We start from the raw sequence: 11797 nt of genomic DNA, 5'->3' as shown, positions 1-11797 counted from the left end.
GGCATCAAGGCCACCTTGGACTTCATCAGCAGGACCAAGGTTGGCACAAGGAGGTGGCATCTTGGGCCGTCTTCAGAAGACCAGGCATAGTGTTGCCATAACATCTGCTCTTTCCTTTGTTTGTTTGTTTGTACTACTTTTGTTTCCAGCAAGTTTGCTCTGGGCCTGAGCCCTCACCATCCCTTGTACCTCCATTGACCTCACTCTCATGTAACTGAACCTTTGCATTACCAGAGGAGCTACTGCTCCTCTTGTCTTCCATAGTCTTAGACTCAGACAGGACGTTGAACCAATCAATCAATCAATCAATCAATCAATCTCGGCTGCTGATGTGTGGGCAAATAGGCTACAACAACCCTTACTCCGGCAGAACATACCCCTCCAAAGCAAAGTTATGAATACCACTTCCCACGTTGACTGTTTCCTTCCTCTCATCGGGTAGCACAATATCTGCCCTCGCATTAGGCGGGATCTGCACCTCCAACTTGAACCCAGCATCCGTGACATTCCATGTGCTTCTGACCACCCCGTACGGGCTCAAATATGTCGCATTCGCGCTCGTAATGTTGCCTCCCGGCTCCGGTGCCATAAGCGTGGTCTTCCAACCCGGCTCGCCTGGCGCTAGTCCTCCAATCTTTTGATGCATCCAGTCTGCCACACTGCCGAACGCGTAGTGGTTGAAACTAGTCATTTCACCAGGATTGATACTGCCATTAGGCAACATGGAATCCCAGCGCTCCCAGGTCGTTGTACCGTTCATGACGACTTGGTAGAGCCAGGAGGGTACTTGGGTCTGGAGAAGCATTTTGTAGAAGGTGGAGGTGCTGTTGATGCTGGACAGGGCGAAGCCGAGCTGCTGCGTACCTGCGAACCCGGTACCTACCAGGAAGGAGTTGTTTGCGATGATGGAATTCAGTGTTGAGGCGGCTTCCGGGCGCCTCGCATCGTCGAAGATGTCGAAGCGGATACCGAGGGTGAGTGCGGTTTGGGTTACGTTGGCAATGATGCCGGTATCTGCATAGGGCTCAATCCAGGCATCGTAAAACGCAGATATCAACTTCTCGCGGTCTGATGAGTACTTGACTGCCTCCTGGGTCTTATCAAGTGCACTGCTGATGTAGGAGAGCAATCGCGTCATCTGAATTAGGTACGCATCTGCCACCAGGTGCTTGGAGGTAGTCGCGTTGCTAGGGTTTTCAGGTGGTGAGAGCGGGTCTAGCCAGTCTGCGTATTGGAAGGTGCTTCTATTCCAAAGACCGGCTTCGTTGCGTGGAATGCCAGAGTCGATCCAAGCACGTGCGCCAATGTATTGCTCTTCAAGCATACGCTTGTCTCCAGTTGTTTGGTAAAGAGCCCAGGGGTTGCCTACAATAACGTCTCCCCAGATGGCAGTCGGTCTCCTGAATGGGTTGCTGCCATTATTCTCGAAGTCGGGGTCGAGCGTGGGCACAAAATGCGGAACCCAGTTGAGTCCGCCCGTACTGCTCTCTGACCACAGATCCTTGAGCCAACTTCGCCAGAAACCAGAAGCATCGTAAAGGTAATTCGAAGTTGGCATGAATGCATGCGCGTCTCCAGTCCAGCCTAGGCGTTCGTCACGTTGTGGGCAATCAGTAGGCACACTGAGAAAATTGCCAAGCATGCTCCAAATAACGTTCTCATGAAATCGGTTCAGGAGCTCGTCAGAGCACTCGAAGTAACCTGTACGCTCCATGTCACTGTGAACAACCACAGCTGTGATGTGTTCAGCGTCCAATGCCGTCGAATTCGGCCAACCATTGACCTCAATGAAGCGGAATCCATGATATGTGAAGGATGGGCTCCAAGTTTGGTTATCTTTTCCGTTCAGGATAAAGGTGTCGATAGCCTTGGCTGAGCGAAGAGGCCTCACACCAATTTCGCCTTCGTCCAGGACTTCTGCATGCCGAATCGTAATGTTGGTGCCAGAAGGCCCTTGTACATTGAATCGTAACCAACCAACAAGGTTTTGACCGAAGTCAATCAAGGTCTTTCCGCTAGGAGAGTAGAACACTCTTTGGGGGTTGATCGTCTGTATTTCGCGCATAGGAGGGCCGTCCGGTGGAGTAAGCATCCCTTTCAACGCCGGAAGCTGCTTCACACCCAGCCACTCACTGTCGTCGAACGTTGGTCCGGACCAATTGTCAATTTCAAGTCTTGAGTCGTAGACTTCGCCATCATATAGCTGTGCTGAGACGGTTGGACCGTCAGCACTAGCATGCCATGACAGATCAGTCTTCACTATTTGCTTGGTACCACCTTGATTAGTGATAGACAGTAGTGCGAGGAGACCAATGGTGTCGCCGTATATGTTCCCTTGTTGCTGGAAGCCAAAGCGTCCTGCTTCGCGTTAGTGCCAGAACAATTGGGGGCTTGACACAAGGCCGTAATTTCGCAAGAGAATGGGAGGCAGTCAAGGCAGAATTGCGCAGGTTTCGTGCGTCTATAAGTAGAATGAGAATTACAAAGTGCTTTTTTGGTTGGTAAAGACCGTCTGCAATATGCTGAACACCACATGGCTTCAGTGAAGTAGCCGAGCATTGGCAGTTGTTGCGTATGAAATAAAACATGACATACCTGACCACCAGCCTTCTGCGACAGTAACACCAATGGCATTATCTCCACTGTTTAAGAGATCGGTGACATCATAGGTTTGATAAGTGTGCCTGAACTGGTACGACATATATCCGGGCGAAAGGACGTGATCGCCGACTCGCTGGCCATTGATCTCAGCCTCATAGATACCGAGACCTGTGATGTATAGTCGTGCAGACGTGATAGTGGAGTTGACACCGAATGTTTTTCGAAAAAGAACCGGTTTGTGGGTGGCATTGACCTCAGTCTCCCTGTCAGCAGCGATAGGAATCGCACCAGCCCAGTTTCCATCTAGAAGAGCAGCCTCTACAGATACAACATCTGACCAATCAGTGGCGGCTCCACTGCCATAAGCTCGAGCTCTGACTGTCGCTGACTCTGAGCTCGAAAGAGGTTCATCTGGCCAAGAGACAAGTGTCGATTCTGAAGAATTGGCATTGAAAATCCGCGGAACGCCTTCACGCGTTATCTCGATTTCGTAGCTGGTCTGTTCCCAATTGACGGCGGCGCCTTCGAATTTCCAAGAGATACGGGGTGAAGCCTCAGCAATGCCGAAAGCGTGATAGTGGTGTTCAAACGAAACTGAAGATATTGACACAGACATGTTGTCGTCCGTCGATGGAATGATGCTGAACTGCACTTGGATGCCTCCAGATTCCGCCATTATCTAGCTTTTATCCATCTTCTGACGTTATAGAACGTGACAAAATCTAGCTCAGATCCAAAAGTTTCGGTGCAATGAGTCGCGAAACTGTCTGGTCAAGCACGCTTACGTGGTGCAGCTGCATCATTCCCGACGTTGTACCGGAGGCATCGCCAGTCGGTACAAGTATTTTGTGTGCCCATGCCGATCTGCGGTGCGGGGAAATCTGGGGTAACATCTTGGCGGAGAGGAATTCCCACCACAACACGCCTCGGCAGATGCGCAACGGTACTCGACCCCTCCCACTCACACCTTGAAGGAATAGCTTCAGAGATCGCGAGCAGCGAGTTTTCCTCTTATGTCCTGAACCCGTCAGCAATTTGCATGCTCGATCGTTACATTTCGGACCGATCCTTGCACTTCGGAGCATTGTTCTCCTTTGTAAGAAGTAGAATACGGATACGACCGTACACGGCATGCACATGCGGTTTGAGTTGGTATGGTCGAACTAAGATCATGTCAAACATCGTCCTAGAAAAGAACCTCAGTCTTCAGCTGTCAACCCAACAAAAAGCGCTACCCAGCTCTCTCATTTGTTTCCAAGTCCGACCCAATCTTTGTGATTCCCGGTGTGTCGCAACAGAACAGGGAGTTTTTCCTGCCTCTTTGTATAGGCCTTTGTAGCATTTCATCCCATGTGAACCGTACATTGAATGCAACTTCCGAAGTTGACCTTGCTCGGTTACTGATTTGCACACTTGAAGTCCTTCTATCTTCGTCCTACTGGAGACATTGGAAGAAGGCTATGGAAAACTGTAGGTCGATTGATTGATTGATTGATTGGTTTAGAAAACTGTAGGTCTCCTCCTTGTCGGAGGACCAAGTTCTGTCTGATCCAGGTAAGTACAGGCATACAGTGACTGAACAAGGTCGTAAAGCATTAATGGCAGTCAGAGCCACATTCGAGACAGTACCCCATATACTTGGAGTAAATGTTCCGCGAGAACAGATTCAAAGACCGTGCGCCTGAGGAATCCAATGCGGGTCCACTGTGGCGACTGTACACTTCATAGATTGAAGCGCTGTCACATGGCCTTGGGGTACAATGCCACGCCCTCCGTGGTATATTAAGTACAATGTGGCGGGCACGGCGGGCTCAGAGTGCGCTAATGAGAATCCAAGCCAGGGTGAGCATCATGAGAGACTAGGGTCCAGACGTATATGTGTAGAAAGTAAAGAGTAAAATTGATAGATGAGATCTGTGAGGGATCGGCTACTTGGACAAACAAGGCTAACTGTAGAAGGTAATGGGTACCGGTGGAAATCACCTTCCAACAATATGCGAGCGCCTTGTTGCAGAATGTCCAAAATTGACGTTGGCTAGAGCCTAAGGCACTGCTCGTAAAACTGGAACCGTTCAGCGTCTTCTGAAAATCGGTCTGGTTGACAGCAATGGCGTTTGTTGGACCAAGGATGCAAGACTGTAAAGAGTAAATGTTCGCGTCACGTTCGTGCATCGTGACATCGTGAGGCGGTGTTCTCGGACCCCCGGGCTCCGATTTCCCCGACAAACAACACGTTCAGTCCCTCCGACGGTAACAACAACTCCCCACTCAGGACACGTTAAGCTTATCTCGCAGTCAATGTCGACATCAATTGCGCTGATTTATTGCGAATTCGTCCGCCTTGCGCTCGTGATCATGCCGGGGTCCACGAGCCGTGAACCTTTGTTTATGAGATGACCGCATCATTGCAGGCTGACAACTGCTCGCTCCACCCCTGCGTCACCGCGACCCCAGAGTCTCGTCTCAGGATGCGGGTGGATTCGCCGCCACATGAGCTCATGAAAAGGTGTAATGACGAGGTATTGTGTGCGGGACAATGACGCGCCCACACCTGCGTGACCATACATAAACGGTACATCCTCATTGTCTATAAGATCCATCCACTCATCATGTCTTCTGCAGCACTCAAGTTTCGCACGTTCACAAGACCCATCGTCCGATCCACACCAATCTTCCGCAACACCATCAGAATGTCTTCCACAAACGAGTACGGACAGGGCAAGTCCCACGCCACTGGCGACTCCGCCGTTCCTGGAAAGGTCCAGGAGCAGGCTCCCTCGGGTCTCGAGGAGGCTCTTCCCGACTCCGTACGTTCTACCGTCAAGTTTGAAGCATGGAATAAAAGTACTAACAGCTTCCCCAGGTTCATCCCACGGGTGGCAAGGCCGACCAGTCCACCTCCCAGACACACGCGAAGGACGGTGGTGACGCTTCCATCGTTCCCAAGAAGGTTCAGGAGATCCTTCCTGAGTCCGTCGAGCGCGCTGTTCCCAACGCGATTCACGACACTGGCGACAAATAAGCATCTCACTACGACAGTTAGACCCCCAAGATTGAGTGCAATGCGCTTTGATCGCAGCACCATAGCCATGTATCATAATTAAATGAACAATATTAAATTATCAATTGCTTCATCCTTCTGCTGTTGTGACATACTTCTGTATCGCCTACGGGTAGCCGTGTTTTTATTGGTCTGCGGGATCATTAGCACCGTACGTGGTCGACCTGGCTCTGAATTTGGTGCACGGCCACGCTTCCCTGTTAGCATCCAAGATCAAAGCATAAATATGCCTTGAGCTTACGTCGAGCAACTCATGAAGTTTATTGTTCTACTATCAAAGATGCACAAAGAGCAAAGAAGCAAAGAACATGGTGGATGAAGTTCAAAAAGTGAGAACATTCTCTGGTTCCGCAGTAACCGCAGTAACCGCACACAAGTAAGATGCCAACCATCAACAACGACTGCTGACTGTGCTCGTCTCATGAAACTCCAATATACTGTGAACATGTACGATGCTTGTGAGCAGTTGCACCAAATTGGCTGACAGCTGGACCCCGCATGTATAAGCCCTGCATGTATAAGCCCCGCGTGTATAAACCCCACCTTCAGTCTCACCTACAAAGTCGGATACATGTCCCTTCCTCCTACGATTGCCATTGTTCTAAATCATTAGAAGGAAGAAGACGGAAAAAGTCGTACAGAATCCATATCGACAAAACATATCCGAGATCACCAAAGGATCAACTGCGATGGCATCGAAGCTTGACATCGAAGTAAGCAACTGACCCTGTCGACACGCTTTAATCACTAATTGAACAACGATCAGACCTACAAAGGTAACATCATCAACAATGAGATCGTCCCAACACCCGAGACTCGCCATTCTATCAATCCAGCAACCGGCAAGGCCCTGTACGAAGTGCCGGTAGCCCAGAAGGAAGACCTCGATGTCGCCATCAAGCACGCTAGGATAGCATTCAAATCATGGAGCAACACTCCCTTCTCTGAGCGTGCTAATCTTCTCCTCAAATACGCCGATCTCATTGAATTCAACCGTGATGAGCTGGAGAAGCTTCTCACAACCGAACAAGGCAAACCGCTCTCCTTGTCCCACACTGAAGTAGACAGCGGGCTGCACTGGCTTCGGACCTTCGCCACCATGGAAATCAAAGACGAGATCCTCAAAGAAGACGACGAAAAGATTGTTTACTCGACTTATCCACCCATTGGCGTCTGCGCAGGCATTGTGCCCTGGAACTGGCCGATCCTGCTCGGCTTGGGCAAAGTAGGGCCCGCACTCATCACGGGCAACACTTTCATCATGAAGCCCTCACCTTATACGCCATACTGCGATCTCAAGCTCGGCGAGCTGGCTGCTCAAGTTTTCCCACCAGGCGTCGTACAGGTCCTCTCCGGCGACGACAACCTCGGGCCATGGATAACGGAGCATCCCGGGATCGACAAGATCTCCTTTACAGGATCCATCGCGACGGGCAAGCTGGTCGCCGCGAGCTGCGTGAAGACACTGAAGCGGTATGTCCTTGAGCTGGGCGGCAATGATGCTGCGATTGTGTGCGAGGATGTGGAGATCGACAAGTGTTTGCCGAAGATTGCGATGATGAGCTTCTTGAACTCTGGACAGATCTGCATGTTGACGAAGAGGATCTACATCCATGAGAAGATCTATGACGAGTTTAGGGATAAGATGGTGGAGTTCACGAAGGGAAATATCAAGACTGGTGCGGGGACTGAGGAGGGTGTCGTTGTTGGACCGGTGCAGAACAAGATGCAGTAAGTTGCGTTCAAAGTGGTGACTCGAACGCCGTGTTGACAACGACAGGTTCGACAAAGTGAAGGACATGTATGCCGAGATTGAGAGGAGCAACTGGAAGACTGCGTTGCCCGGATCCGCTGAGCAGTTCGAGCATGGGTACTTCATTACACCAGCGATCATCGACAACCCACCTGAGGACTCTCGAATCGTGCAAGAAGAGCCGTTCGGGCCCATCGTGCCTCTACTGAAGTGGTCTAATGAGGACGATGTTATTGACCGTGCGAACGCGCTGAAGACCGGTCTTGGTGCGTCGGTATGGGCCAAGGACGTTAAGCGTGCTGAGTACATGGCGAGACAGCTATCGGCAGGAAGCGTCTGGGTGAACTCGCAGTAAGTGCCCTTCATCAGTGTCTCATGCAACGTACTAAGAATGTATGTCCAGCTTCGATGTTGCTCCTGATGTGCCTATCGGAGGACACAAGGAGTCAGGTATCGGAATGGAGTGGGGTATCGAAGGTCTGAAGCATTATTGCAACAGCCGCAGCTTGTGGGTCTGGAAGAAATTTTTCGAGTGAGCTATAGCAACTGTGGCTTTTTTGTTGTGGACACCGTCGGTAGTATGTTGTTGTTGTTGCTGCTGTAAGTACGTTTGCTGTTTTCAAGGCCGAGAGACCTGCTGAACTATGTTTGCTCTTAATACAACCACTACTTGTAGTTGGATATCACTTACGATCCTGGCAGTTTTCTTAAAAGTCTTGTCGAGGCTGCGTAGCTTTTGTTCAAGATTTACGAGCCTATCAAATGAATCTCTGATTGATTTCAACGTGATGCGTGTTTCTGTGTCATCGATATCGTTAAGATAAGCAATGTCGCCTTTGAGACTATCGAATTTCGCCCAAGCTTGAGCAGTTGAGAATCTTCGCGTCATGAGAGTTCCTAGTAAGCCCATGAGCTGGCTGTTTTGTGCAAACTGATTATGAGATATATTCATGGAGAATGGAGGTGAACACTGTGGTTTACGTTAGACATGTGCCAAAGTGTTATATGTCGAGGGTCAAACACTTAAATTTGTACCTCACTTTCCAGTGTACACACAAAGCCCCTCCATTCCCATACGATGATGCGCAAACGAGCTTTGACGATCTCAAGCCAGTACTTTCTAGGGTCGGTGTAGGCCTCCTCAACTATGTGGGCATCCCGTAGCCCATCGTCAGTACTGTTGTCGTCGCTGTTAACGTCGTCATCATTGTAGCCACTGTCTAAACTCAATGCCATCGCCGTCGTCATCGTAAAGACGCGTAAAACAATACGACATCCACGTAGTATTGCTTGCACCAAATACAATCAGTGATACTTGAGCCTCATAGATTGCGAAATACCCAGAGTGGGTCCCGGTAGTTCTCAGAAGAGCTGTTCCAGAAGTATGTGGAGACTTGATGGTGTCTAACCTCAAGATATAGTACGGGACGTGGAAAGCTAGCCCAGAGGTTACGAATTTATCCTGATGCTTTGTTAGCTGCATTTTGACAGGATATAGACTCTAGCATACCGTTATGCAAACACTGACGTTAGTCTTGAAAGTGACGTAATTGACAAGAGTACTCCGTAATGCTTGCACTTGGTTGTGTCCAACTGTGTCGACAAGAGCAAGTAAGTAGTCTCTGTCTGGATTGGATATAACGCTGAGGAATGATTAGCGTAGTGCTTATGTGCGGAAAAAGGTCTGTCTTGTAACACTCACATCGCTTTATGCTGATTCTGAGATTTATCAGGATTAGCTTCTAGCTGCATCAAGCTCAAGGATAGCTCTTGAGCTGTGACTCGTTCTGAGTAGTGTGTATGTGTTCCAGGTCTACAACTCAACTAGACACAAGCTTGCGGCTAAATAGTCGGGCTCTTTGACAACTTGAAGAATGTCTTTACATTACAAATATCTTGGAAAGAGAGATTCTGTGAGGGTTTGTTGAGCAGAGCACTCAACAAGTCTAACTTGACGCTTTGCTGCATAAGCCTTTCAACAAAAGGTCAAACAAAGTAGCTTTGACGGTCCGTGAAAACTCTATGCCTCTGCTTTGGTGCTTCGAGATGCTCAGGTATCCGTTGCAATGTACCTGAGCCAAGTTTGACTTGAGCACTCTGTTCGCTAGCGGTCCGTTGCAGTGTCTACCAGCGGCCTGTTGCAGTGTTTGCCAACGGCCCGCTGCACTGATAGTCCAGCTCATTTGGTTAGTTTGGTTTGCTTCACTGCTATCTCCTTCTACTATATAGACCCGATCAATCCTCGCCATAGCCAAATAGACCAATCAAGACTCTCAACCCTTCCACAGGTTATGAGCCATCTCTCTTCAACGAGCTAGCAACCCAGTGCACTCAGCAGTTACGCGAGTGTCATTTTGGGAGCTTGCGATGTTGTCGGAGCAGCCTTTCCGCAGCCACTACTGTAGCTATCCGTCCAATCTTGCGGAGCTACACCACATTGAGCCAGAATCCTCCTACAACAACATACCAACACCAGGCGCAGCAAAAATGGCTCCATTTGACGCCTCTGCTGTGCCAGCGCTTGACAAAACAGGTACTAACTTATGGCAATGGGAAGTAGCGTTCAAGCTATTTGCCTGAGCCAATGCCTGCAACGACCTACTCAGCAGAGTATGGACTGAACCTATTGTCAACCCCCTTGTCTATAATGACAAACCTACCACAACGGGAACCTCAGCTATCCCAGATCAAGCTACGCTGGTCACTTTACAAGCTCGCATTTGCGCTGACAATGCCCATAAATATGAGCAACACAAGCGTGCTCTCGCAGAGCAAACCAACTGGAAGCAAGCAGATGCAGCCCTCCGCCTTGCTATCCTCAACACTGTCCCACGGGATATCTTTGAAGGTGTACTCCACCTCTCTGTTGACGCCCAGTACAAGGCTATCATTGCCCGCTTTTGCGAGAACGGCGTCGCCAAAGAGTGTACTATCTGGGGCAACTTCTTCAGTCTCCGAGCACATCACTGCCCTACGACAGCGGTGTTTACCGACCAATTCACGGCAGGACTTGCCAAAATCAATGCTATGGACTGTACTATCACCGAGAAGTGTGAGGTCTATCAGTTCATCCTCGCTATACAGGAAGCGTACCCAGAGTATGCCCGCAATCGACGCGCAGACCTTTGCCGCAACGTTATCCCCAAGGTTGACCAAATGTGCAACGAGCTCAATGATGAGGCTCGCCGCAACGACCCAGTCAAGGTCACCTACGCTACCATGAAGCAGAAGGCAGGTAACGGCAACTATAGCAAGTCAGGGGGTAACGGAACCAATGGCAGCGACAACCCTCAACGTTGCAGCTACAACAACAACCACAACAACAACGGTTATTGCAGCACTCGCAATGGCGGCAACAACAGCCAGAAGCCGTCACAGTCCACTGACCATTCCCGTGGCCCCAAGTGTAAGCACTGCGGTCACCCACACGCTGGTGCCGGTGACAACTGCTGGTACACCTTCCCAGAGAAGGCGCCACAAGAGTGGCGTGAGCGTAATGCTGACAGGCTTAAGAGCAAATCGCAGAGAGCTGGCGCCAACGCAGCCATCGTTAGCGTCAACACTGCAATGAATAACTTCACTTTTGCTACTGTGCAACTCTCCGACGACGTCCTACACAAGGCCAACGACGGCGCATACCACGATTGTCTCATCCTCGACACTGGTAGTACTGACCACATCTGTAACGACTACAGTAAGTTCGTCAAATTCAACCACAACCCCAACTACCACGCAATTATCAACACCAGAGCTGGTCCCATACACATTACACGCAAAGGTACAATCACTGTTATGGTTGCTACCTCTAGCGGTACCCTCCACACTGTGACATTCAACAACATTCTCTACGCGCCGGATATGTTTGTATCAGTCCTATCACACTCCAAGCTCAAGACTAAGAACCTCTACTATCACGGCTGGCACAATGCTCTGTACCTCAGGCCAAACGATGTGGAGGTAGCCTTCATGCCGGAGATTGATGGAATACCTACACTAATACTCGCCAACAATGAGACTGAAGCAGCTCAGGGGATTGCCTTTGCGGCAGTACACTCTACAAAACAAAGCTCTGTCTTAACGCCTATGCGCAACATCACTCTCTATGAGCTACATGAGCTGTTTGGCCATGCCAATGTCTCTAAGTTGCGGGAATTAGTCAATACCACTACAGGCTTGCGCCTTACCAACACTGATGACTTCTCCTGTGAAGTTTGTCTACTAAATAAGTCCCAGCAAAAGGTCTCCCGACGCTCCCCAAACCGTTTGACGAGCCTGCTACACCGTGTCCATGTTGACATCGTTGGACCCGTTAAGCCCACCGGCGTCAACGGTGAGCAGTACTGGATACTCTACACAAACGACTTCTCTTGCTATCGATGGAT

The 11797-nt window shown here is 49.8% G+C and overlaps 5 protein-coding genes across 5 annotated transcripts; 3 read left to right on the top strand and 2 right to left on the bottom strand.

Annotated features, from left to right (window-relative positions):
* Positions 1-206: 206 nt before the first annotated feature.
* Positions 207-3552, bottom strand: BU25DRAFT_440229 (glycoside hydrolase family 78 protein; the record flags this gene model as incomplete). The annotated part of the gene is made up of 3 exons (XM_033709159.1): positions 2596-3552; positions 403-2358; positions 207-220 (listed from the first exon to the last, which is right to left on the bottom strand). Exons 1-3 carry the CDS (start codon positions 3275-3277, stop codon positions 207-209), a joined length of 2652 nt encoding a protein of 883 aa, XP_033561679.1. The 5' UTR covers positions 3278-3552.
* A 1739-nt stretch (positions 3553-5291) lies between these two features.
* On the top strand, positions 5292-5623 carry BU25DRAFT_341499 (uncharacterized protein; the record flags this gene model as incomplete). The annotated part of the gene is made up of 2 exons (XM_033702870.1): positions 5292-5408; positions 5465-5623. The coding sequence occupies 2 exons, from the start codon at positions 5292-5294 to the stop codon at positions 5621-5623; spliced, it is 276 nt and encodes a 91-aa protein (XP_033561678.1).
* A 562-nt stretch (positions 5624-6185) lies between these two features.
* BU25DRAFT_393487 (aldehyde dehydrogenase-like protein) lies at positions 6186-8039 on the top strand. The gene is made up of 4 exons (XM_033704698.1): positions 6186-6375; positions 6429-7393; positions 7443-7766; positions 7819-8039. Exons 1-4 carry the CDS (start codon positions 6352-6354, stop codon positions 7949-7951), a joined length of 1446 nt encoding a protein of 481 aa, XP_033561677.1. The 5' UTR covers positions 6186-6351; the 3' UTR covers positions 7952-8039.
* Positions 8040-8619: 580 nt separating this feature from the next.
* On the bottom strand, positions 8620-9167 carry BU25DRAFT_421892 (uncharacterized protein; the record flags this gene model as incomplete). Its single annotated transcript, XM_033708120.1, has 3 exons — positions 8620-8892; positions 8944-9058; positions 9118-9167. The coding sequence occupies 3 exons, from the start codon at positions 9165-9167 to the stop codon at positions 8620-8622; spliced, it is 438 nt and encodes a 145-aa protein (XP_033561676.1).
* A 1275-nt stretch (positions 9168-10442) lies between these two features.
* On the top strand, positions 10443-11258 carry BU25DRAFT_341575 (uncharacterized protein; the record flags this gene model as incomplete). The annotated part of the gene is made up of 1 exon (XM_033702874.1): positions 10443-11258. A coding segment is annotated over one exon (816 nt), but the record flags the coding sequence as incomplete, so codon positions are not given.
* Between the last annotated feature and the right edge of the window lie 539 nt (positions 11259-11797).

This window comes from Macroventuria anomochaeta (assembly GCF_010093625.1).
Source record: "Macroventuria anomochaeta strain CBS 525.71 unplaced genomic scaffold BU25scaffold_17, whole genome shotgun sequence".
NCBI classification, from domain to species: Eukaryota; Fungi; Ascomycota; class Dothideomycetes; order Pleosporales; family Didymellaceae; genus Macroventuria; species Macroventuria anomochaeta.
This window is presented reverse-complemented; position numbering and strand designations above follow the sequence as displayed.